The sequence below is a fragment of the Carassius auratus genome, chromosome 25 (assembly GCF_003368295.1).
Source record: "Carassius auratus strain Wakin chromosome 25, ASM336829v1, whole genome shotgun sequence".
NCBI classification, from domain to species: Eukaryota; Metazoa; Chordata; class Actinopteri; order Cypriniformes; family Cyprinidae; genus Carassius; species Carassius auratus.
The window spans coordinates 7981827-8007762 of NC_039267.1; the positions used below are offsets into that span (position 1 = coordinate 7981827).

Here is a 25936-nt window from a genome sequence, read left to right on the forward strand (position 1 = left end):
TTTCTGTGAGATGTAACTGAAGCATGTTTTAAGGCTGATGTTTTGTTTTTTCAGTCACGGTCAGCTGGGTCACGGTGCTCTGACGTCACAGGAGGAACCTCAGGTGCTGGAGGCGTTGTGGGGCGTCCCGATCAGAGCAGTGTCTGCTGGGAACTGGCACTCCGCGTCCGTCAGCGGTAAGTGGTTTCCTGAAGCCTTCATCATCAAATTCAGTCATTTGGTTGCTCATACTAATATACAGAATCTTCAATGTGCATTGTGTTTAGCTGGTGGGGACCTGTATATGTGGGGATGGAATGAAAGCGGGCAGCTCGGCCTGCCATCTAGAGGCCTGGAGGAGGAAAAGCGCAGAGGAAAAAGCAGTGGTAAAATGACTACATATGTGACCCTGGAGCACAAAACCAGGTCAATTTTTTTTAATTGGGATTTATACATAATCTCAAAGATGAATAAATAATATTTCCATTGATGTATGGTTTATTAGGATCTGACAATATTTGGCCGAGGGTGCAGAAAAGAGAGAAAATCGCCTTTAAAGTTGTCCAAATGGAGTTCTTAGAAATTCATATTACTTATCAGAAATTAAGTTTTGATATATTTACAGTAGGAAGTTTACAAAATATCTTCATGGAACATGATCTTCACTTAATATCCTAATGGTTTTTGTCATAAAAGAAAAATCTATAAATTTGACCCATACAGTGTATTGTTGGCTATTGCTACAAATATACCCTAGAGACTTAAGAATGCTTTTACTACACAGCTACATGATCTGTTACTGTGCAGGAAACACTGGGCAGCCCGTAAATGAAGATGGAAAGAAGGAAGCGGATGTGTTTATTTCTATTCAAGCGTTCCCAGCTCTAGTAGACGTGCCTAATGTGTCCGAGATCAGCAGGATCAGCTGTGGATCCCGTCATACAGCGGCCGTCTCCGGTGAGATCCGGATCTGATCACTGCAGCACACACTGGACTCAGAAATTATTCAATTAACTTATTCTCTTTTTTTTATTATTTGTAGGTACAGGGGATCTGTACACCTGGGGATGGGGTGAGAGTTTGCTTCGTTTTCTAGAAATAAATCCATGTAAACAATCTCTCATGCATTTGTGACTTTGCTGGATAAGTGCATTAAAGGAATAAGTCATTCAAAAATGAAAGTTTGCTGAAAATGTATTCGCCCTTAGGCAAGATGAGCCTTTTCAGATTTGGAGAAATGTAGCATTCCATCACTTGCTAACCAATGGAAGTGAATGGGTGCCGTCAGAATGAGAGTCCAAACAGTTGATGAAAACATCACAATAATTCACAAGTAATCCAGTGAAAAAGTGTGTTCTCTTATCCTCTCACATCAAATTTATCTTTTTTCTTTTTGACTTTTAAACGGTGCAGATTTCTCTCCTGATTCAGATTAGATTATTTTTTTCACTGAAGAAAGAAAATGTATGGATTATGTGCTCATATTTTAGCTGGAAGAAATAGTATGAAGTTGAAAACATCTTGATTGATCCGTTTCTTACAAACATGCAGCTTTTCACTTCACGTCATTAACTGATGGACTGGAGTGCTGTGGATTATTGTGATGTGTTTATCAGCTGTTTGGACTGTCATTCTGACGGCACCCATTCACTGCAGAGCATCCATTGGAGAGCAAGTAACGCTATGCTACATTTCTCCAAACCTAATGAAGAAACAAACCTAATGGCCTAAGAGTGAGTAAGCTTTCAGCAAGTTTGGGTGACCTATTCCTTTAATTTTCTTTCTTTAAAAACAAATGACACTGAACCCAAACTGTTAAAAGGTAAAGTGTGGTTTCCAAAAGTGCTAAAAGTTGCCCTTTCTCTGTCTGGGTCATATTTTTAGGCCATTATGGACAGCTGGGACATGGCACTGAAAATAGCACAGATGAGCCAACACTGGTGGATTACTTCCCTAGCCATCGAATGTGCGTTAAGGATGTTATTTGTGGGTTATGGAACACTTTTGTGTCCGCTGTGCCAAAAGAACAACCTCCATCCAGACTGGAATAGACTGAGTGTCCTATAAATACAGAGATGTCAAACTTGCAGATTTAGATTTTATTAAATTAGGTACAAATATATGATCCAAAATAAGGATAGAAAGTCAGTTTTTTTAACAGAGTAAGTAAAAATGTTCTCAGACATATAGAAATGGTAGAAATATTGAATAAGAATATACATTCATAATTAGGACACTATATTATTGAAAGATCAAAGGCGCAGGTGAAAGATCCGGACCGGAAGCAGCTTCCATTCGGTGTAAACTTCACAACACAATCTTGAATGAACTGCAAAAGAAGATGCACAGAGTCAATAAGGACAGATGCTGCCTTCAAGGCTTAGGAAGTTCAAACTTAAAAGATCACAAGTTGTAATTATGATGGGATTTTGGTCAGGATAAATTTGTAAATTTCACATATTTTCCTCACTTTTTTGCCTCTCAAATGTTTCACTAATACCAAATTATAAAGTACAATATCTGGATAAGGTGTATAATTGATGCTTTATTCATTTTATAATTATGGTGCCGCAACAAAGAATGATGGGAAATCTAATTTAGTCATGTAAGCCAAATAAAATATAAATATTATTAATATAAATAAAATGCAAATAAAATGACTCATCATGTTAATTTATTAACTAAAGTTGTATAGAAATATAAAATATAAATAATAAAAATGAGAAAAGCACTTAGAATTATGCAAACCTAAACTAAAATGAGAGCTGAAAATAAAACAAATACAAACTGATTATAAATATTACAAATATTTACAGCTTTATATAATTTAACTAAAAGGTACAACGAATGACAATTATTAATACAAATAAATTAATAAATTAATTGTGCGTTAAAAATAAACTAAAATAAAAACTGAAAATATAAAACGCTATTTCAAAATATGGATCAAATCTATATGCGTGTATTTATATTTATATATATATATATATATATATATATATATATATATATATATATATATATTAGTGCTGTCAATCGATTAAAAAAAATTAACTAATTAATCGCACAATTTTTTTAAATTAATCGCGATTAATCGCAATTAAAAGACTGAAACTTTTTGGATATGTAAATGTAAAATGTAAATAATTAATGTAAACTCAAGACAAAGAAACTATTTAAATTCAAAATATGATTGTTTATTGGAATTTTTGTTTAACTTGTAACACAGATTTTCTCATGTAAACAACATACCTGCAATAAACCATCAATATCCTCCAAATTAACTGTTGGCTTGAAAGCCATATTTATTACAGAAATAAAAACACAGGCATGTAAGTACCATTTGAATTTCAAAACAATCAATGCCAATAAAAAACAAAAATGATTTCCATGTTGAATTCTAAGTGGACTGCAAAAAAATTCCAAAGTATAGTCATTGCCAGTGCTTTAAGTGGGCCGGTACACACCGGTACTCAGTACCGCCACTTCCAAATATAGCTCTTGAGTGTACTGCCACCTCTCCGTGCGCCCAGAACGTAGCGTACCGGTACGCTCATTTGGACATCTGTTTTAATAGAGGTTTTAATCTTTTACCTGCACTGCCGATTTTCAGAGCGCCCTTCACAATGCAAGCTTCCTAATTCATCTCACCGAGAGCAGAAACTACATTACCCATTCACCCTTAAGTTATACAAGTGAATAGCGCATTTGTGGCGCTTTCCCACTGTTAAGTGTCAACAACTCAACGTGGCCGGAGAAGGTGTGTGAAACTCGTTGTGAGTTATACTTAAGCAAAATCTTGCTAAATACCGTAGACGGCAAGGCACAAATTTAGATATTCATTTATCTAATTAATAGCCTATGCACAAAGACAATATGATCTTTTTGTCCCCTTTTTGTTTTAAAGCTTGATGAAGAGAGAGAGCGCAAGTTGCTGCAGCTGAGGAGGACAGTGATGCACGCGTACAGGAGTGATTGACAGTTCGCGGCACTGTGTACAAAAAATACTCCGCTACACAATTATTTCGTTATTTTCATTTAAGCTTATTAACGTTAGCGTTACAGAAAGGTCTGATTTACGCACTGTTACAGTCATTGTTTTTTTTTTTTTTTTAAACAATGACATTTGAGTTCATGATTTTAATGTTGCTGTTTCTTGTGGCAGACTGAATGAAGAGTAATGTTTCTTGTGGCAGACTGAAGAGTAATCCGGCAGAGTTTTATACTGAAACTTTCCGTCTAAAAGTCCTTCCTTGGTCTTATCCATATTTCTTTGCACGTTGAACACACATAGGCCACAACTGGAAATAAAAAAAAAACTGCAACCGCGTTAATTGCGTTATTTTTTTTTAACGCGTTAAATATTTCAAATTGATCGAATGCGTTAACGCGCTAATTTTGACAGCACTAATATATATATATATATATAACATACATACACACACACACACACACATATATATATATATATACACACTTAATTCTGCAAAATTTGTATGTCACACTATCAAGTTAAAATACTGCACTTACTAAAACTTAAAAATAATTTAATAATTACATTTATAAAAGCTATATAGCTTTTATAAGCTATAATTTACTTTTTTAAATTAATTAATATAAATGAATGAACAAAGTTATATAGAAATATTTTTTAAATCTAATAAAAATCACACAAAAAAAAACAAAATTACTTGAAAATATAAACGGAATATATAAAAAGCTAATTAAAAAATGTATACAAATTATATATATATTCAGCTAAATCTGAATATTTCTTGTTGAAATACTACACTTACACTGAAATACAATATTTCAATAATTTAATAATTACATTTCTAAAAGCTATAAAGAAAACTTATATAACATAAAAACTAATTTTAAAACTAAACACACAGGTAAAGCTTCTTCGCCATCGCCTGTTCAATAAATAATATGAAAAAACTCAACTGTACACTAAACACAAGTGACACTTAATCAGACTTAAGGCAGCAAAATATATTTCAACTGTGCCTTTTTTTCACTTTTTTTAATAAAAAGTAAAATTCAGTCACCTGACAAAATCTGGAGATCTGGAGATGACATGCTGAAATTCGGAGAGATTGACGGTGCCGTCCTTATCAATGTCTGACTCCTCCAGGATCTGCACAGAGACATGTGTTTAGTTAGTGAAGTTGATCTGGCAGCTGTCTCTCACCGATGTGATGTACACACTCACATTGCCTATGAGCTGTTTCATCTCCTCTCCCGTCAGACGAGTGTCGTCCGTCTCTCCAGTCAGAGAGTTCACCAGCTTCTCCAGGTCTCTAGCATCAAGAGTCCCGTCATCGTCAAAGTCTGCAGCATAACAAGTGTTTACAATGACTGCGTTGGATTTCACTGTTGTGTTAAATGTCAGTATTGAAGACAATCCATCTACTACCAAAGATTCGGAAAGCGTAGTGGGACTTGATTTCCAGGGTCGCCGAATCACTGAAGGCACTCAAGAGGTCCAGGAAATCCTCAAAGCTCAAGCTGCCATCCTTCAGGTCAGAGGTCGAGAAGACCTGACATATCCTTTTCCGGAAGGGGTTGGACTGTGACAGCCAACAAAAACACAAAATATATACATATTATATATACAGAAGTCACAATATATACAGCTGGATCTGGAAGGATTAGAAGATATTTAGCTTGAAACATTAGGGTTTTTGCATTGTGACTGCAGTACAGGCTTCGGGCTCTATTTTAACGGTCTAAACGCATGGCGCAGGTGCACTTAGGGTGTGTTTAAATACACTTTTGCTATTTTAACCTTAAAAAAATGCATGGTCTAAAAAGAGTCTCATCTCCCATTCCCTGTAAAAGCCTGACTGAACGCATCTCCAGAGAGGAAACGGATCTGCTGACCATCTACGAGAAAACTCTGAGTATGTTAACCCTGAAATGAGGGAAACTCTAGGTTTTCTGTTTCAGAATGGGAGGTTTGTCAAACCCGAGAAAGCAGGGTAAGTCAAGCCCGTTTCTGAAAGAGAGCTAACTTATACTCCGAGTCAGTTACCGTAGTAAATTACTCCATGAACCAAACCTGGTCCGGAGCAGGTTTTCTTCGATAAACCCAGAGTTTCTTTCGGTATCCTCCCCCTTTTTAAACACTTCACTGATGCACGCTGGAAAAATGCTCTTTTGTGTTCTTTTCTTCTTTTTTTTCCCGAGGTACAAATATAAAAAAAATTATAAAATAAAGATTGTTTTTCTATATAAGAAAATGATATCAGATACTTAGTCTTGTTTCCTGGGGGGGATCTAAATTAAGTGCATTTTACTTAAGTTAAATTATATGCCAGTGTGGTAATAAAAATAATCCTAATGCAAATGGAAAACAAGATTATTCTGGGTGTCTATTACTAAGTGCAAATCTACTGTAGCTCCGCCCTCCCTTGACACATAAGGTGAAATACGACACATGTGAATAACGGCTTCAATGGTGTAGGCTGTAATGTTTTCGGCACGGAAAACTAGCTTGTAACGCGATTGATCGGGTAAGAGTCCAGCTTTGGCTGAGCTCGTTCTTCTCACTTTTCCCATCACTTGTCTCCTTAGAATTTATTTCCAATAAAAATGAACAAAATGTTCTAAAAGTGGAAGTAAAGTGCCTAACGAGTGTTTAATAATGATACAACTATTTATTATTTTAATAAATACAACCATTTATAATCTGTTATTATTGAATTCTGTTAATGTATAACAATAGTGAGGTGCAAATGTATCTGGCAGTATAAAGTATAACTAGCATCTAATTATTATTTACACTTAGCCTGCTGCAAAGAACTGCTAGTTTTACATGGTATATAAAATATATCACGATTTTCACTGTACATTTTTTTCTGTAAATAGCATCTAGAGCTACTTGCACTTAGCCTACTGTAAATAGGATCTATAGCTTAGAAAGTATGTTAATTCCACTTAGTGTAAATAGCCACTGCCGTATTTTTCTTACTCTATTGGCAGATCATTTATAAAATAAGAAAAAAAATATTATATATATATATTTTTATTTTTTTTTGCCCATGAGATACCATAAAATGATTAGCTATTAGTTCATTAATCTAACGTTCTGCCAGTTTTCACCTTTGATATTATAACACTGAGAAGAATTAGATTTGTATTGAGTCTGAAGTCTGCAGACGGCTTTTTGGCGGGAGCTGTTGCCATGGTGAATTGTAATATCAGAGTCAGTCAATTTAGAGTTGATTAAACCAACTCATTTCAGCTGTTCTGTAACCGAAAACTCAGAGTTTTCCATCTCAGGGTAAGTCAAATCAGAGTTCAAGTTTAAACGCAGAGTTGGTTGAACCTCCTTAGTGAAACGGGCCCCAGGTTTCATTTGGCTCAAAATAGCAGTGCCCATTAGTGCACAAATAGGCACAAATGCATTTGTCATTTAAATAACTTGGCAACGGACTTGAAAATGACAACTGCGTCAGGCTGAAACTGGCAAAAATAGATAGGGTGCTTTATCTGTTACCTTCAGTTCAGGAAGTGTGAGGACCTTCTCCATGGACACCCTGGCGCCGTACGGTCCATTTTCCTTGTCCTGCAGTTCAGAGAATATTTTGTGTGCCCTAAACAAACACATTGATGATCAGCCCCAAAAGTCTATAGTGTAATGACATTCAAAAAAATTTTAAGTATTAGGTAATAACACATTACATTTAGTCATTTAGCAGACGCTTTTATCCAAAGCGACTTACAAATGACAATGGAAGCAATCAAAAACTAGAAAAGTGCAGTGATACATAAGTCATATAACAAGTCTCAGTTAGCTCAAACGGAGTACATGTAGCTTTTAAGTGGTTTTAAATAATATAATAATTAAAAAGAAAGTTTTAAGTTTTGTGTTTTATATATATATATATATATATATTGTCACGGGTGGAGCACAAGACAGACACAGTGGGCGTGGCGTCAGGCCTCGGAGAGGCTTTTATTAACAGAAATCATAAAACAAAGGGAATAAAAGTGGCCAAAAGGGGGAAAGTGTCCAAAATAACAGGGAATCTGGTGTCCTCGTTGTGCTGCGGGATTTGTGTAGGTCGGGCAGTGTTCATCAAGGAAGGGTCCAGGCAAGGGGCGGAGTCCGGCGGCCGCACGCGCTCCCCTCCTAGGTCCGGGGCGCGAGGGGCGGCGGCTTCTCCTAGCGGCCGCGTCTCTCTCATTGGCCGCGGCGCTGGTAGGGGATGGACGGCCCGGCATCCTGGCCCGTCGGCCGTGTATACGGGTGCGGTTCCCATCCGGATCGCGGGTCCGGCAGCTCACGTCTTGGTGGCGCGGGAGTCCCTCAACGCACCCTTCCTGGACCCACGAGGACACCAGTGTGCATGCACGGGGAAGAGACCGGTCTCCTGAGGAGAGGCGCGTTGGGCTTTTAAACAGCGGCGGTAATGAGGCTCCACTTCCTTCAGGTGTGCCCCATCACACGCCGCCAGCCCTGACTCGTCCAGCGCCCCTCCTCTCACACACCCACTCCAGTCGGGAGCCTGGTGAAGGGCGGCGATTTAGGACGGGGTGCCGGTGATAATCAGGGAGGAGGCAGCTGACTCGTCACATTCCCCCTCCCAAGCGACATCCCCGTCATCAGGGCGCCGCCCACACGGGAGTGCTACCATCCTCAACCAGGCTCCAAACGGTCGGAGTGGGCGGGGCTTCCTCTCCGGGCGGTCCTCCCTCTCGCAGCGCACCAGAACAGGGACAGAGAAACCGGGTTTTAGTGACAGCCTCAACCAACCACAGGGTAAAATGACAATGGAAAAGTCACTTACCCCTTGTGTGGCTGGGAGGCTGTCCCCAGTTTTCCTCCGTCCCAGTCTGGGTTCAAACGAACGTTTGCAAGCGAGAGGGAGTGACGTCACCAGACGTTTCCCAACTGCGCTGTCTAGGCTCCGCCTGCCCGCATTCTCCACCAGTGTCACGGGAGGAGCACAAGACAGACACAGTGGGCGTGGCGTCAGGCCTCGGAGAGGCTTTTATTAACAGAAATCATAAAACAAAGGGAATAAAAGTGGCCAAAAGGGGGAAAGTGTCCAAAATAACAGGGAATCTGGTGTCCTCGTTGTGCTGCGGGATTTGTGTAGGTCGGGCAGTGTTCATCAAGGAAGGGTCCAGGCAAGGGGCGGAGTCCGGCGGCCGCACGCGCTCCCCTCCTAGGTCCGGGGCGCGAGGGGCGGCGGCTTCTCCTAGCGGCCGCGTCTCTCTCATTGGCCGCGGCGCTGGTAGGGGATGGACGGCCCGGCATCCTGGCCCGTCGGCCGTGTATACGGGTGCGGTTCCCATCCGGATCGCGGGTCCGGCAGCTCACGTCTTGGTGGCGCGGGAGTCCCTCAACGCACCCTTCCTGGACCCACGAGGACACCAGTGTGCATGCACGGGGAAGAGACCGGTCTCCTGAGGAGAGGCGCGTTGGGCTTTTAAACAGCGGCGGTAATGAGGCTCCACTTCCTTCAGGTGTGCCCCATCACACGCCGCCAGCCCTGACTCGTCCAGCGCCCCTCCTCTCACACACCCACTCCAGTCGGGAGCCTGGTGAAGGGCGGCGATTTAGGACGGGGTGCCGGTGATAATCAGGGAGGAGGCAGCTGACTCGTCACAATATATATATATATATATATATATATATATACACACACACAGTTTCAGTAACTTAACTACTGTGAATTTGTTTAGTTCAGGTATTGTCACAACGACAAATCCACTTTACAGGGAATGCCTTGGCTAAATGTACCACGGTTGAGATGATGTACATATGGAAAGGCAACAATAAAAAAAATTTATATATATATATATATATATTAGTTGGTAACTGAAATGAAGCTAAAATAAATAATGTTAGATGAAAAATGTAAACGAAATGTTGAAATGTTGCATTGACAAATAAAATAAGTTGAAATACTGCAATTAACAACACTAAAACTTAAATAAAAATAAATTAGAGCTAAATATAAATATTTAAAATGTTGAATTAGATACAAAAAAATGAATTTGTCCTAAAAGTGACAAAAACACTTATAACAAAATATATTTTGATAAATACCAGATTATAAATAATAAAACAACCCTGCAATTAATCAGTCTGTCAAGTTTCATCTCTCTTCCTAACCTGAACACAAGACCAAAGAAACAAAGTAAACTGTATAATCAATATTACTATTAAAACTTACTTTCCTGAAAGCAGCAAAGCATAACTTTACTTAAAAAGTTTGAGCACATCGTGACTTTACTTACATTAAGATTTCTTGCTTTGTGAGAAATGTGAGCTCCTGTGTAGGCAAAAATGATAAACAAATAAAAGCAACTCATCGATACAGTATAAAGAATAAATGTTCAATAAATAAACATTTTTATCTCTATCTCTCTATCGTTGTGTGTCTGTCTCACCTGATACTCTGATAGAAGATCTTTCGATAACTTGCTCGATGTTCCCCCCATCACAAACTGCTCTTGTTCTGCGCGAATGGTACTTTTAATACGAGTTAGTACGATTAATGTTACTGTTGTTTCATAAAAACCAAGGTGAATGCCAAAAGTTTTGCTGTTTTTAGCCAACAGGCTAAATAAAGAAACTTTGGTCGAAGCACTGCCCTTCCGCTTCCTGGATGACGTCAGTTGACGTTACCATGGGAACAAATGTGCACTGTGTAAAGCAGAGCCGTTGAAAAACATATTTAACGGCTCTGGTGTAAAGTAAACAAAAGGGATTTTTCTGTAACTTCCTCGAGTTTGAGCTGCGGAGTTCATAGATATACATAATAAAGGCTTTATCATGTATCTCTATGGCGGAGTTGAGTTATACAAGGAAATGACGTTTGGTTATAAAATGTTCACTTCTGTATACCCAATAGCACAATAAAGTTGTGAATAAAATGTAATTAGTTCCTGGAGCATACTCATTGCTAGTTGTAGGCGTAACGTTAACTGTGCTAAATATTCATGCCCATATATTATTCCGACTAAATGCTGGGAAGGAAATTACATTATATTATTCTTATAGCATCATACTGCTCTGACTTTTTGATCTGCAGTGTGCTTATTATTTCAAAAGGTGGCATTATATCACAAAAACAATCCACTGTCGTTCCACGTATTTATTATGAAATAAATAAACAATTTATTTACAAATGTATTTTTGTTAATTAAATATCCCTACGTTCTCCATGCTGTAGCTTCTTGGCAATAGTGAATCAGTGAAATTATTTTAAAGTTTCTGTGTTTCAAACAAAATGTTGAAAACTATTATAGCCTAAATAAAACCAATAGGTATGCCTACACGTTTTCAAGGTACATTTTTGTAATTGCATAAAATGCATAAATATAACTAAAGAGTTTTTAACAAGGGTGTAAAATGTATTAGGGACACTCGTTCCTAGTTATAGTTTTAATGTGTATTTGTCAATTTTGTAATGTAATGTAAACTATTTTAAGCAGCATACCCCGTGTGGGATAAGGGTGGGTTCAGTCGGTTGGACCTCTTTCGATCAAAAAGGTCCATCGAGTTGAACACAGAGGAATCTCACCGGCGCCGCGCATGATGTACGCTTCACCCACAATCCCTCGCGCGGTCACATCATGGCAGACAAGCTGACGCAGGAGCCGCAGTCCGCAGCTGCACAAATGCAGATTTTACCGAACGGAGACTCTCACTTTCCCAAAGAGGACACGGATCCCGCTGACGAGACCGGGAAGAAGAAGAAAAAGAAGAAGAAGAAGGGAAAAGCGGGAGCCGTAGGTACTAAAGACGAACGAAAGTGTCGCGTGGCCCTGACGTCTACTCCCCAGTTTGCTTTAAACCGACGAGACCTCGCTAGATCTGATATAACATAAGAGACATTCAAGTAATACCATCTGAACAGAGATTAATGTTTAGTTTCTGCGCTGGATTGTTGAGTTAATGACTGGTTAGAGTGTTTAACCAGCTGGTGAACTGATGATATCAGTCGTGTATTGTTGTTATAGTTGTGTAATGTTGTTATGAGAGGAGTCTGACTCCACGTGCTTTCTATGTGCTTTATGTCTGTATATTGCATTGCGAGATCTACATCAAACTCCCTGTGCTTTTATTAATAGGAAACCTTGAGGGTGAAGGAGATCCTGGCATCACCAAAGTGGCAAGTCAACTGGAGCAACACACTTTAGAAGAGCAAGACAAAGAGGACGAGCCAGAAGAGGGTTTGTCTGAAGCTCACTCCTAAGAGACTCCCGTTACAATCCCATGTGAAAGTTTTTGTTTTAATGTTGATTGTTTTCTTGTAACGTTTCTATTTGGCAGATGGCGAGGAAGGAGATTCAACTGGAAAGAAAAAGAAAAAGAAGAAGAAAAAGAAAGGACGTGAGTGTTTGTTTAAATTCCCCCTGGAGTCTATATATATATATATATATATATATATATATATATGAAAATAAAATTTAATTTATGCATTTAGCAGACGCTTTGGACTTACATTGCATTCAGGCTGTCAATTTTGTCCAATTTTCGATCCCCCAACCTTGCGCTTGCAAACGCAATGCTCTACCACTTGAGTTACAGGAACACTATATATATACACATACATAGATACACACACACACATTTATTAGGTTATATATTTATTTATAAATTTATATATATATATATATAATATAATTTTTTTTTAATGAAAATAATTTATCCTTTAAAAGGCCTTAAATAAAACTTATTGATATTCCTCCATTCTCTTTCAGCCAAAGTTCAAACAGATCCTCCATCGATCCCCATATGTGAGCTTTACACCAATGGAGTTTATGCCAAGGGCCAGGAATGTGAATATCCATCGACGCAAGATGGGTACAGACAGCAGCTGCTTATTTACACACTCTAAAGTCAGCCTAAAACACTTTAAAACTTCATAGTGAATGTGTTTTATTTCACACAGACGCACTGCTGCATGGCGGATGACCAACGAGGAGAAGAAATGTTTAGATCAGGCTAATGAAGATATGTGGAACGACTTCAGACAGGCTGCCGAGGCCCACCGGCAGGTCAGGAAATACGTCATGAGCTGGATCAAACCGGGCTTGACCATGATCGAGATCTGGTGAGTGACACCATTCATGGCCTTCATTTGTTAGAAAACTTAAAGACATGGATACAGTTAGTTTTGCAGCTGGTCTAATTGCATATAGATTTGTAGGAGTTTCTCTTTCAAATACAAACATTTGAGGAGAGTATATACTAAGGTTTGCGGTTTACTTAGATTTTCTTAACACTTCACATGGCTGTGATAGTTGCTCATTTGTTCTGCTCTTGGTACATTGCATGGGTAATTATTAAAAATAAACCAGCTGCATCTGTTTTGTCATTTGCTTATTGTCAGTAGATCAACAACTGCAGACTTTTCCTCCCACATCTGTGCTTTTATAGGATTTCACTCTTACTAATTTGCCCTGTTTAGTAGATCTGGCCCAAAAGTGTTACAGCCCTACTTAGCTTTAGCACAAAAACAGCCTTCAGCTGACCTGCAAAATATCTATTACTAGGTTTTTCAGGTTGACACACATTGGCAGCCATGAGTTTAATCCGCTCATCATGTCTCTCTTTTCCTGCTAGTGAAAAACTGGAAGATTGCTCAAGGAAGTTGATCAAGGAAAATGGTCTGAACGCTGGTTTGGCTTTTCCGACCGGCTGCTCGCTGAACCACTGCGCCGCTCACTACACTCCTAATGCAGGAGACCCCACCGTTCTCCAGTACGACGATGTCTGCAAGATCGACTTCGGCACGCACATTAATGGTGCGCTGAAGCAGCCAAGGCTGCAAATGAAATCTTAATTCTTTCCAAGTGATTTTTATACTGATCTTTGCTGATGTTTGATTGTTTTGGTGTTCCAGGTCGAATCATTGACTGTGCCTTTACTGTCACCTTCAACCCAAAGTACGACAAACTGCTGGAAGCGGTCAAAGATGCTACAAATACTGGAATTAAGGTAAGCGTTAGAGAGCGCGAAAACATGCATGTGACATAACTCCCCAAAACTAACCTCCGTTACAGACTCTTATGCTCCCTACAGCTACATATATTCATCAAAAATACCGTAAAAAAGAGAAGTATTGTGAATAATTTTAATTACTTTTCTTCCAGAATATATTAAACTGAATTTTCAGCATCGTTACTCCAATCTTCAGTGTCACACAATAATTCTAATGTGATGATTTGCTGCTCAAGAAACATTTCTGATTGTTATAAATGTTGAAAACAGTTGTGCTGCACAATATGTTTGTGGAAACTGATTCATTTTGTTCATTATTCTTTGTTTAAAATGTTTTGTAACATTAGAAATGTCTTTACTGTCACTCTGTGATTGCTTGCTCTTTGTAAACGCTTATTTTTAAACATTAAATGTGTAAGTAATTTGTGTTTTATTGGACTGTGATCGTTGTAAAGCACATTGCTCTGTTATTTCAGTGTGCAGGTATCGATGTTCGTTTGTGTGACATTGGAGAATCAATTCAAGAGGTTATGGAGTCTTATGAAGTGGACCTCGATGGAAAAACATATCAAGGTAAATGCAAAGAATGTTAACAGCAAAGACCTAGAAATAACACAAGATATGATTTCACTATTGATGTTTCTGTTGTTTCCAGTGAAACCGATCCGAAATCTCAATGGCCACTCTATTGGACAGTACAGAATACATGCAGGCAAGACGGTGCCCATCGTGAAAGGAGGAGAAGCCACCAGGATGGAGGTACGTTCTGACTTACTACAAAGTTTCCGTTTCACATGTATGAATTTATCTTTGCTTGGTTTTTATTTGGTGAGTCACCCAATAAATGTTCATAAGAAGGAAAATGAAGGCTGCATTGATATGTCTCAGGAGAAGAAAAAGGAGCAGAGAAAGTTTTAACAGGTTTGAGAGAGGCTCAGTCTGATGTTCAGGGCTGAGTTTGGGTGTGCCAGAGTTATCAACACAAGCCTAAGTTAACACATCGCTATCAGTCAACACCACAGGCTTTAAAGAGAGGTGTAGCCCAGCACACCAGCCTCAAATGTTCACCAGGGCAGCATTTATTTGATCTAAAATGCTGTAATATTATGAAATATTTGTACAATTTAATGTTTTCTATATCAACATACATCAGAATTAATTTATTCCTGTTATGCAAAGCTAAAATTGTAGCAGCATTACTCCAGTCTTGTGTCACATGATCCTATGATAAATGTTTCTAATATGCAGGTTTGCTGCTTATTTTCAATATAAATGAATAAATCCACGAGTGAAACTGTGATGCATTTTTTTGGGTTCAGGATTCTTTGATGAATAGAAAGCTTAAAAGAACAGCACTTATTTGAAATATAAATCTTTTGTAACACCATAAATTTTGTAACACCTGTCACTTTTGATCCATTTTGCATCCTTGCTGAATAAGTGTTAAAATCATTCAATAAATTAATCTTTCTTTGTCAAGTCACCATTTTACTGTGAATCTGCTCCTTCGTTTGGAAAGCGGTCATGTCGAGTTGTTAATCTCACTGTTGAGGCTTTACTTGTGTCATTTTGTCACACGCTGAATTTCCTCTTGTACAGGAAGGAGAGGTTTATGCGATCGAGACGTTCGGCAGCACTGGGAAAGGCATGGTGCACGATGACATGGAGTGTTCTCATTACATGAAAAACTTCGAAGTTGGTCACGTGCCAATAAGGTGAGACACACACCGCTCTTATTCCTAACTGACTCTCCAGAAACAAGCAGCTTTGTCAGTTATAGCCAATCAGAAGATAATTGACTGAGCTGCCTATCTAGGGATGCTTTTTAGGCATCACAGACATGCTCCCAGAACATTAAAGTGATAGTTCTCCCAAAAATTTAAATGATCCCAAGTTTTACTCCCCTTCAAATAGACCATTTGTAATAATCAATATATCGACTTATCGCACAATATATGTAAATGACCTCTCTAATTTTTGATGCAATATATCGCCCATTTATATTTACTTAAAAATGTATGTCACCATGTTTTGTGCTTTCCATTTGCACCTGTGTCTCTTGTAGCTTCTCGCACACAACATGCTGTAGTCGTGAGGAGGTTGTTCAAATTCAAAACATGCTTCAAGTTCTACAAAACAAGTTTAATGTGCAGATTTGGTCTTGTTTAGGGATCTGTGCCTTTGTGCATACAGATATCTGACTGCTAAGTAGTGATTGTGTTTTTCAACATTAGTGTGCTGTGCACCCTTTATTTACAGAGAAAATAACGCTCCAGGAAAAATCTCCATACAAGTTCGTTGTGCATTTGTGTTTTTTCTACTAGTAACTTTTTACTAGTTTATTTACTATTTATCAAGGTTTTTAAGGCATCACATTTTTGGATACTTGATTTCCACAATCTAAATATCCTCAAAAATTAAGTTTGTTGTCATAATGTAACATTTTATGCTGTTACATTATGATTTTATATTCAGTGGCATAAAATGGTATTTAAAATGACAATAATATCAATTATCGCAGTTATTTCTGGAGCAATATATCGTAGAACAAGAAGTTGTCATCGTGACAGGGCAACCCTCAATGCATCCTAGGTGTACATGCCTTTCTTCTTTCAGACGAATCCAATCGGAGTTGTATTAAAAATGATCCTGGCTCTTGCAAGCGTTAGACTGGGAGAAGGCGGGTTAAAACACGTAAGAAAAAGTAGTCAAATAAAGCGTGTGCATCCATAAGCATATGCTTTATTTGACTATTTTTGGACTGTTGAACAAAAACACCTAACTACTCCTAGTCTAACGCTTTCAAGAGCAAGGATCATTTTTAATACAACCCCGATATGATTCGTCTGAAAGAGGAAAGTCATGTACACCTAGGGCGCTTTGAAGGTGAGTAAAACATGGGCTAGTTTTCATTTTTGTGAGAACTAACGCTTTAATGTTCTGGGAGCATGCCTGTGATGCCTAAAAAGCATTCCTAGATCGGATCATGGTTTACCTGCTCACGTTCCTCTTTCCCAGACTTCCCAGAGCCAAGCACTTGTTAAATGTGGTCAACGAGAACTTCGGCACCCTCGCCTTCTGCCGCCGCTGGCTGGATCGTTTCGGTGAGACCAAATATTTAATGGCACTGAAGAATCTCTGCGACCTGGGCATCATCGACCCCTACCCGCCTCTGTGCGACACCAAAGGCTGCTACACGGCCCAGTTTGAGCACACCATCCTGCTGAGACCCACCTGCAAGGAGGTGGTCAGCCGAGGAGACGACTACTAGGCCTCCACCTCACCAGTTTTTATAACTCTCTCCTCTGCTTTCATATCACATGAGTATTTTGATGGGTAAAGGCCTTAGTAATTAATGAGCTGTGCCTTCTCATTTTTAACATGCTAGTATTGGTTTGTATAAAGGATGAATGGAGGTTTAAATCCTTTGTGGTAAAGATGTCCCCTTGTTTAACCATGGTTGAACTCACTGGTGCAGATGTGTACTTATACTTACCCCCCACCTTTCAAGTGCTCTAGAACCATTCTGTTAATGCTGACAACGATCTGGTGCACTTTTCTTGAGCAACACCCAGAGAAATGTGAATTGAAAAACACATTTTTAGATGATCTGGATTAGCTGTGTTACACATAAGCAGTTGCATGGATTTTTTTTGTACAAGGCTTTACTAAATCCTGGCCTACGAGAATTTAGGAAAAGTTTGTTCATTGACTGTTATCATTTTTAATCAAGTGCTGTTTATCCTTTTCAGTTTGATTCAGTTATACATTTAGGCTATAAAATAGTGTGAGACGTTACAGAATGGGTTTAGCTTTATTCCTCAGCTCACGAATGGACTTTAATGCAGCATACACCCCCCATATTAAATACTAATTTAAACACGTTTTCCCTTTAAGAGCGGGCACTCGTAATAAAACTGGTGGTGTTGATATGGAAGCATCTATATTTTGGCTTGATGCTTGATTTCAAGAAAAAGCCTGTTTGAAATCAATCACCTTTCTCAGAATAAAGCACATGTGGTGTTTTATTTTGAAGTGCAAATAAAATTTATAAGAAATTGTGACCTGCAATTTGTTTCATGTCCTCTGTCTCAAGACTTCATCATAACCAAATGCTTTAAATTAAGTGTAAAAGTCCTATATTTTTCCTTTGTGGTAGGCAATTTCAGAGAGGTGTATGGAAGCCTGTTTCTGCCACTTTAAAAAAATAAAATAAAGATTATGATTTTTTTTTTCAGAACTGCATGATATAAACTCACATTTGCGAGTTATAAATTCTGAATAATTCTGACTTTTTTATATCACGCAGTTCTGACTTTATTTCTCAAAATTGCTAGCTTATATCTAAAAATGTTTGACTTTTTAACTCGGAATTGCAAGTTTTTATCATGCAATTCTTAGAAAAAAAGTTGCAATTTACTTCGTTTTATTCAGTGGCGGAAACAGGCTTAAACAGAGTCGACTGTCACCGCCTTGTCATAATTATATTTAACCTTGGAGAAAATGTGATTGTACTGCAATGTAACAGGTCATTATCAATCATACACAAGTAACTTCTTAAAATTTAATTCACATGTGAAAACTACAAAAGTTGGATTAAGTTACAACTGTATTACCTTAGTCTTTGGTTACATGTACTTCATAGAGCAAGTAAAAAAAAAAAACCTGCGAATGAAACCACAACAACTCTTGGTAATCTTATGGTACATTGACTAGACCTAGCCGAATATTGGAATGTACATGGGCTCATTTTGAGCTAGACGCAAAAAAAATTAAAACTGTTAATTTTAATCAAATTTTGAGTGCCTGAGAGAGCCCAATTCAATGCAACTAAAAAAACACATGCAAATAGAAAAAGCACCAGCAAAATTTCTTCATCATTTTTACAGCATGGGTGCTGTAAATGCTCGCAACCAAACACAGTAGTGCGCTGCAAAAACATAAACGTGCTGCAAATAGGCAACGACCACAACAGGAGGACCCCAAAATTACCCAAACAAAATTAAAATAAACTATAACTATTAAACTACGGTTAGTGTAGGAAAACCATGGTTAATTTGTGGTGACCATGGTTTAAAAAAAAAAAATTATATATATATATATATATATATATATATATATATATATATATATATATATAAGGTTCCCTTAAACGTCTCTGTCATATTTGGTTGTGTTGCGTGTATATGCTCGCTTTTTGTGTTTTGTCGCGTTGTATTTGCAGTTGTCAAATTGATGATGTTATCTTAATTTATAGGTGTTTTTTTTTCTATTTGCATGTGTGTTTTCATTTGCGCATGAGTATATTTGTAGCAACAGCCAACAATACATTGTATGGGTCGAAATTATAAACTTTGCTTTTATGTCAAAAATCATTAGGATATTTTGTCAATTTTTACCGTAAATATATTAAACGTAATTTTTGACAACTTCATTTGGACAACTTTAAAGGCAATTTTTTTTTTTCATATTTAGATTTTTTGCACCCTCAGAACCAGATTCAGTCACATTCAACATTGCTTTTTGGTTGAGATGCATTCATTTCAGTTGATATTCACACAAGTAGGAATTCAGATCTCCTTGAACCAAACAAACCAAACTCTCATACAGTTTTACATTCAACATGTTCTGAATGAATTAAAATATTCTGGATGCTGAGAAACTCTCCGTCACGCTAATGACCTGCGGATGGACTCGTTTCCTGTTGCATTTGAACAGCCAGTCTCTCTTGCGTCTGTAGCGTTTGGACAGCAGAACGTAGAGGACGGGGTTCACGCAGGGATGCAGATACTGGAGAACCGTGCAGGTGAAATGAAACATCTCCCACGAGCGGCCGTGCCGATAAAGTCCCAAATACACGCACAGCTCTAGAACGTACCCTGGCAGCCAACACAAGGAGAAGGTCCCAGTGGACAAGAACACCATGAGAGACGCCCGTCTTGTGTTCCTGGAGCCTGTGAAGGACATAACCGGTCTCTTGTGGAGGAAAAGAGCGATACGTGCTGAGTTGACCGCGATAACCAGCATTGGAATGAGATAGTAAAGCACAAACTGGCTGAGAACCACCTGGTAATGATGTTCTTGGGTAGTAGGCAAACAAACAGTGGAGTTACTCACACCTGGGCCTAAGCTTTCCTTAGTGGCGAAAATACGCAACGGCAGACTTATAAAGAAACTCAAGGCCCAGACCAGAATAAACATGAGCACCACTAGATCCATGGATGGAGGTCGATAGGGCTTGGTGATGATCATGGCACGAACCATAGATACGGTGCACAGTGAGTACGTGCTGGCGGCCAGAGAGAATGCCAGCAGAAACTGATAGACCTTGCAGGATGTGATGCCCAGAGGCCACGAGAAACTGACCGCCGAGTGGACGGTGAAGGGGATGAGGAAGAGCATGAGGAAGTCGGCCAGAGCCATGCTGAGGAGAAGAACGTCCAGGCGGTTTTTACGAAAGCTCTTGTGTTTGGCGAAGAGAGAAAAGGCCAGCAGGTTGGCGCAGAAACCGATGCCCACTATGATGCCACAAGTGCAAGCAAAGATCACTCCGTAACTGTTAGTGGCTCCCTGTAAAACAGTAGCAAAAAAAAAAAGGTATGCTTTGAGCTACTCTTAAATTGTTAGATCTGTGAATCCAATAAAATATATAGCTAAATATCATTTAACATTTAAGGGAGTCATCGCATGCCCATTTTTCACAAGTTGACATGATTCTTTAGGGTCCTAATGAAAAGTCTATAACATACTATGGTTAAAAATTCTTAATGGTAGTGTAAAAATAACACCCTTGTTACCCTGTCAAAAACAGCTCTGCACACAACAACCCTTTTTAGTGCATGTTCCTTTAAATGCTAATGAGCTCTGCTGACTCCGCCCCTCTGTTCCTTTGGATGACAAACCGTTCTAAACTCAGATGCCTGGGTGTATTTTTTTCATATAGGGCTGTTGTGTACACACTGCCAACACATTTCAGTTCAAACAACTTGAAAAAGTGCATGTCGCATGACTCGCATCCGATGACCCCTTAGAAAAATACAATATCATTTTATATAAAATAAATGAAATTATAAATATAAATTATGCATACTATTAGAAAATATGAATGATCTGAAATTAAATCTTTAAAAATATATATGTAATATTATTTACATTTTTATTATAGCCTACATTTATATACATAAAACATATTAAAATATATAAATTTGTGTGTCTATGATAAAAATACAGAAAACTGTAAACACAGAAAACTATAATTTTTTTGAAATATTGATATTTAAAATAACAAATAGTGTTCTTTTTAACTTTTTTTATTAATCAAAGAAAACTTATATATATATATATATATATATATATATATATATATATATATATATATATGTGTGTGTGTGTGTGTGTGTGTGTGTGTGTGTGTGTGTATATACACACATTTTTTGTAAAGTAAAAAATTATAAACACATACATATATATATATATATATATATATATATATATATATATATTTGTGTTATTATTTCTCAGTAAACCATTATACAAAGTTAGATTCATTACCATCTCGACTCATTTTTCGTTTGTTTAAACTGAAAATGTCAAATGATAAATTATTTGATATAATAAGTTACATGTATTATTATTCATTCCTAAATCATTGTCAGAGAAAATTAGCTACTCACCATCCCAGATGTTTAATTAGATATCCATGTATTCGCAAATGCATCCGTCATTTATCTGTGCTTTCAGATAAGATTCAACAAATCATTTTTAATTCAGAGAGATATCTATATGTACAGACATAATTTCACAAAAGGCAAACTTTCCCTAATGCTTCAATCAGAATAAGTGCCATTTACAAAGCCGAAAAGAAATAAGTCCATGTATCAATATAGCCACCTATTAAAACTGATATCAGAAAGCTACTTCTTTCTAAAGATTTGATGTGGAGAAAATACAGCAAATGAATGTATGTCAGCTATTACCTGCAGCTTTTTACATCTGTCTCGGTCTGATCAGGGGCTCATTGATTTGTGATTGATCTCTAGCTCTTCTGTGCTGTGGTTTATGAGTCTTTAAGGCATGACATGTGATCCTAAAGCACTCACAGGAAGTTGACAGAAGGTTGCATTTTCCTCCCCATCCATTAGCACCATTTTTGTGTTTTTATTTGCCTTGCATTTGCCCTCTGAGCACAGACACAGCTCCACACACTGATTGATTATTCCACCGTCCTCAGTCAGTAAAAACAGATACTTCAACTGCACTGATGAAATAATGAAGTCACACTTTGCATGCATAGAAAAATAGTAAAAGCTGTAGTTATATGGTGAAAATCATGAGAATGAATTTGGAGTTGCTGTAAAATAAGCTTTTTTTCTCATAATAGATATGTGTGTGTGTGTATTATATATATTAGTAAAAAATATAAGCAATATTTTCAAAATGATTTAAACAGATTTATCATATACATTACAATTACAAATATATATATATTAGTCTTAACAATTAAAATATAATATAGACATGTAAAGCTATTGCTTTGCATTTATAGAAAAATGATAATACAATAAAATGCAATTATACGGTGCAAATCATGAGAATAAATTTGGAATTCTAGTAAAATATATTTTTAGTAGCTTTATTATGTTTTTGAAAATAGCAGAACATTAACTAAAAGAAAAGAAAAGCAGGATAATAAAAATCTAAATAGAAAAATAGCAAAAATCTGAATGTAGACCAGCATAACTATCTAAAGTGCATTCGCAAATCTCGTCAAAATCAGCAGCATTGAGATACATTCAGGGAATAAATATTCCAATCAAATAAATTAAATATTTCATGAAATGTCTTACTGAATGACTACATTTAATACAGGGAACTCTGAATGTAACAAATACACTTAGTCTGTATGTGAAGCGCTTTCTACTCATCAAATGAAGCTCTAGAATAGAGAACTGATTAGAAAGTTTATTTTGAACAAAAAAAAAACGTGACTTAGTCACTATTTTTGCATATCCCATGCCACGGTGAAATAGTCTTTTTGAACTTTACATTTTAAAGGTGCATCCACCAATAGCAGTGATGAAGTCTCAGCTCTAACTGTATCAGGCAGCAAATCATCTTGTCACAAAGCCTTCTCTGTTCGTCCAGATTCAGTCGCTGTGCTTCCAATCGAGTCTTCACTCTTATCCAGCCTCTTTTATGGGTCTCTAATTTGCATATGGAAGCCACACCCCCCTGTCCCTCCTCCATCTCCCCAAACTCATCTTCCTCTTCCTCTTGGTCACAGCCTTCAGTGGCTGCTCCTGGTATCTCAGGGTCTTGCTGGTCTCCTGCGGCAGGTCGTCTCTCATCCCTATAGTCTCCATTTGAAAGCTCATGGGGAAGTTTTTGGAGCTGCCCATGGGTTTGGACCGCGGAGGGGTCTGGACACTTCTCTGGCTCTGACCGGGGGAGTCCCACACCTGAGCCGTGTGCACCTGCTCAAGCAGATCCTGGATAAACGTACGCCTCTTCCGGTCATGCAGGGATCGACCCCTGTCATGCATCATCTGTGCGTGTCCTACTGAGCGCCGCCTGGGGCCAAAAGAGAGAGAATATAGATATTGAACTCATTTGACTAGTAGACATGATAAAGCATGCTTTACTCCATGCAATGTAGCGTCCTGCTTCTTCTGCTGCCAGCAGATGTCAGTCTCAACACAGCTCTGACTTTTAGAGATCTGTCAGAAATCCAGCAGTAAGAGGAGATCAGGACTTACTGTCTGTAGCTGAGAGCATTAGTGGGTCTGGGTTGGACCGGGATCGGGACGGTTAACAGGAACACAGCAAACCCCCAATGCCTCAACATACTGCTGGACAACTGAACACAGGACAAATTCACAAGAGTTATTTCATAGTATCTAGTGCGTGTGTGTGTATATATATAAATTTTATATTGCCTATATAATTTATTAATAATATTTTATTACACATATTAGTGAAAAGAGGCATCAAATACAGTTTTATTACACTTTAAATATTTTATTTAAAGTAAAATATAAATAATTTGCCTTTAATTATAATATACATAGGCTATACTATATATGTTAATATTTTACTACACATATCAGTCAAATAAATAATTAAAATGCAATATTTATGATGTTTATAATTATAAATATTCGCCTTTAATTTAAATATAATATAATACATATAATATATACTACAGATTTATAGTTTTCATTATAAATGCAGTAGATGTTTAATTTTTATCTAAAAATAAATAATTACTATAAATTTTTATAAGAAGTTTTAAAATAAATTATTATATTCTGCATACACGTATATATATATATATATATATATATATATATATATATATATATATATATATATATATATATATATATATATATATATATATATATATATTAATAATTTATTATGTCAATTGAAAAATAAAATACATATAAAATATACATTTTATAAATAATTACTATATAATTGAAAAAATATTATGGAAAAAATATGATATAATGTTTATCTTACATAGAGAGATAACATGAGATCATATTTAATTAGGTTATATTTTAAATAGAAATGTTACAAATTAATAAATATAACATATTAAAAACTGTAAATATAAGATAATATATTTTTTTTCACCTTCTGTATGCATTTTAATAAAAAGCATTTCATAACATATATTTCCATAAAATTGAAATAGTAATTGAATGATATAATAAGTCATCACCTACATGAGGTATAACATTGTTGATAATATACTCACATGTAATGCACTGCTGAGTCGATCAGTTACTGCTGCATGTTACTGCCACCGGCTGGACGCCACATGTGACTACGATCATCAAACAAGAGCATCAGCTGCTGCCTCAGTGAAGCATGTCAGTATGTCCAAACTCCACTGGTCCAGAAGACAAACTCTTCCTAAGAAAGAACGCATAGATAGTGAGAGGAAGAGAGGACCAGAGCGGTGGGCGTTAGATTTATTGCACCAGTGAGTCGTGTAAGTCTCCTCTGCTGTTCACTGCAAACTGGGATGAGAAAACTAGTGTGCACTGCATGCTTGTCTCTCTCTCTCTCTGTGTGTGTGTGTGTGTGTCTGCTGCCCACGAGTGCCAAAGTGTATACTAGACTGACAAACCACTCACACACTCCAAGAAATGCACAGGCAGACACCTTCATTGGAAAAAGGGTAGCATGCTGCTCTCTCTCTTTCTCTCTCTCTCTCTCAAAACACTCACGAGGAGCTCAGGTTCAGTGAGTGAGGACTTGAACTTTTGATGAATTTTTCTGTCTTTACTGTGTTTTCTACAACTATTAGGAGCTTGTCCACACACTGGGTCCTTTTAATATATGAAGTAAATGTTGGAAAATACATTGAAGAGCCATTTTTCAGTCAAAGTTTCTTTAAAGAATCATCTTTTTTTTTTTTTTACCTTTTTATAATCTGAAGAACCTTGGCTTTTTTTTACCACAAAGAGCCTTTTTGTGAATGGTAAAGGTTCTTCAGATGTTAAAAGTTCTTTATAGAACCATTTAGACAAAAAGGTTCTTCTATGGCATCGTGAAGCACATTTATTTTTAAGCGTGTACTTCTTTTTGGCTTTATCATTTCCTGAAAGTCATTAAAACAGACAAATCATTCTTCTGCCGACCAATTCTTTATTCAAATGATTCTTTTATGTCTCTCTGTGTGTGAGCATAGAAAAAATGGCTTCTAATTTATGAAGTACATGATGGAAATACTTATTTTTGGTTGAATGTCATCTTAAAAGCCAATAAAACAAAAACATTATTATTTTACCATTCAGTTCTTCTACCAACCAGTTCCTAATTCAAATGGCTCTTCTATCAAAACAATTTTTGTTTCTTTTACATATATAAATACTTCTTAAAAAGTATTCTTCTTCCAACCAATTCATCATTCAAATTGTTCTTCAACCAATCAGTTTTTCATTTAAATAATTGTTCTACCAACCAATTCAC

General features: G+C 37.3%; 5 protein-coding genes across 5 annotated transcripts in view; 2 read left to right on the plus strand and 3 right to left on the minus strand.

Moving 5' to 3' along the window:
* Positions 1–2311, plus strand: part of LOC113043180 (RCC1 domain-containing protein 1-like) — a 5212-nt gene extending 2901 nt beyond the window's left edge. The window contains exons 4-8 of the mRNA XM_026202401.1: positions 55–176; positions 267–365; positions 787–936; positions 1022–1051; positions 1864–2311. Coding sequence (XP_026058186.1) covers positions 55–176; positions 267–365; positions 787–936; positions 1022–1051; positions 1864–2030 — 568 coding nt within the window. The 3' untranslated portion in view covers positions 2031–2311. The remainder of the gene's footprint in view (positions 1–54; positions 177–266; positions 366–786; positions 937–1021; positions 1052–1863) is intronic.
* Positions 2064–10620, minus strand: LOC113043181 (calcium and integrin-binding protein 1-like). Its single transcript, XM_026202402.1, has 7 exons — positions 10390–10620; positions 10237–10271; positions 7484–7580; positions 5399–5552; positions 5195–5313; positions 5031–5119; positions 2064–2308 (listed from the first exon to the last, which is right to left on the minus strand). The coding sequence occupies exons 1-7, from the start codon at positions 10438–10440 to the stop codon at positions 2287–2289; spliced, it is 567 nt and encodes a 188-aa protein (XP_026058187.1). The 5' UTR covers positions 10441–10620; the 3' UTR covers positions 2064–2286.
* Positions 10621–11542: 922 nt separating this feature from the next.
* On the plus strand, positions 11543–18022 carry LOC113043183 (methionine aminopeptidase 2-like). Its single transcript, XM_026202403.1, has 11 exons — positions 11543–11737; positions 12076–12177; positions 12278–12337; positions 12709–12811; positions 12900–13061; positions 13574–13755; positions 13854–13948; positions 14428–14524; positions 14607–14710; positions 15551–15666; positions 16970–18022. Exons 1-11 carry the CDS (start codon positions 11578–11580, stop codon positions 17220–17222), a joined length of 1434 nt encoding a protein of 477 aa, XP_026058188.1. The 5' UTR covers positions 11543–11577; the 3' UTR covers positions 17223–18022.
* Positions 18023–19588: 1566 nt separating this feature from the next.
* LOC113042822 (galanin receptor type 2-like) lies at positions 19589–22098 on the minus strand. The gene is made up of 2 exons (XM_026201820.1): positions 22051–22098; positions 19589–20521 (listed from the first exon to the last, which is right to left on the minus strand). The coding sequence occupies exons 1-2, from the start codon at positions 22096–22098 to the stop codon at positions 19589–19591; spliced, it is 981 nt and encodes a 326-aa protein (XP_026057605.1).
* A 923-nt stretch (positions 22099–23021) lies between these two features.
* Positions 23022–25025, minus strand: LOC113043874 (parathyroid hormone-related protein-like). Its single transcript, XM_026203452.1, has 3 exons — positions 24717–25025; positions 23707–23807; positions 23022–23521 (listed from the first exon to the last, which is right to left on the minus strand). The coding sequence occupies exons 2-3, from the start codon at positions 23793–23795 to the stop codon at positions 23155–23157; spliced, it is 456 nt and encodes a 151-aa protein (XP_026059237.1). The 5' UTR covers positions 23796–23807; positions 24717–25025; the 3' UTR covers positions 23022–23154.
* Positions 25026–25936: the final 911 nt, after the last annotated feature.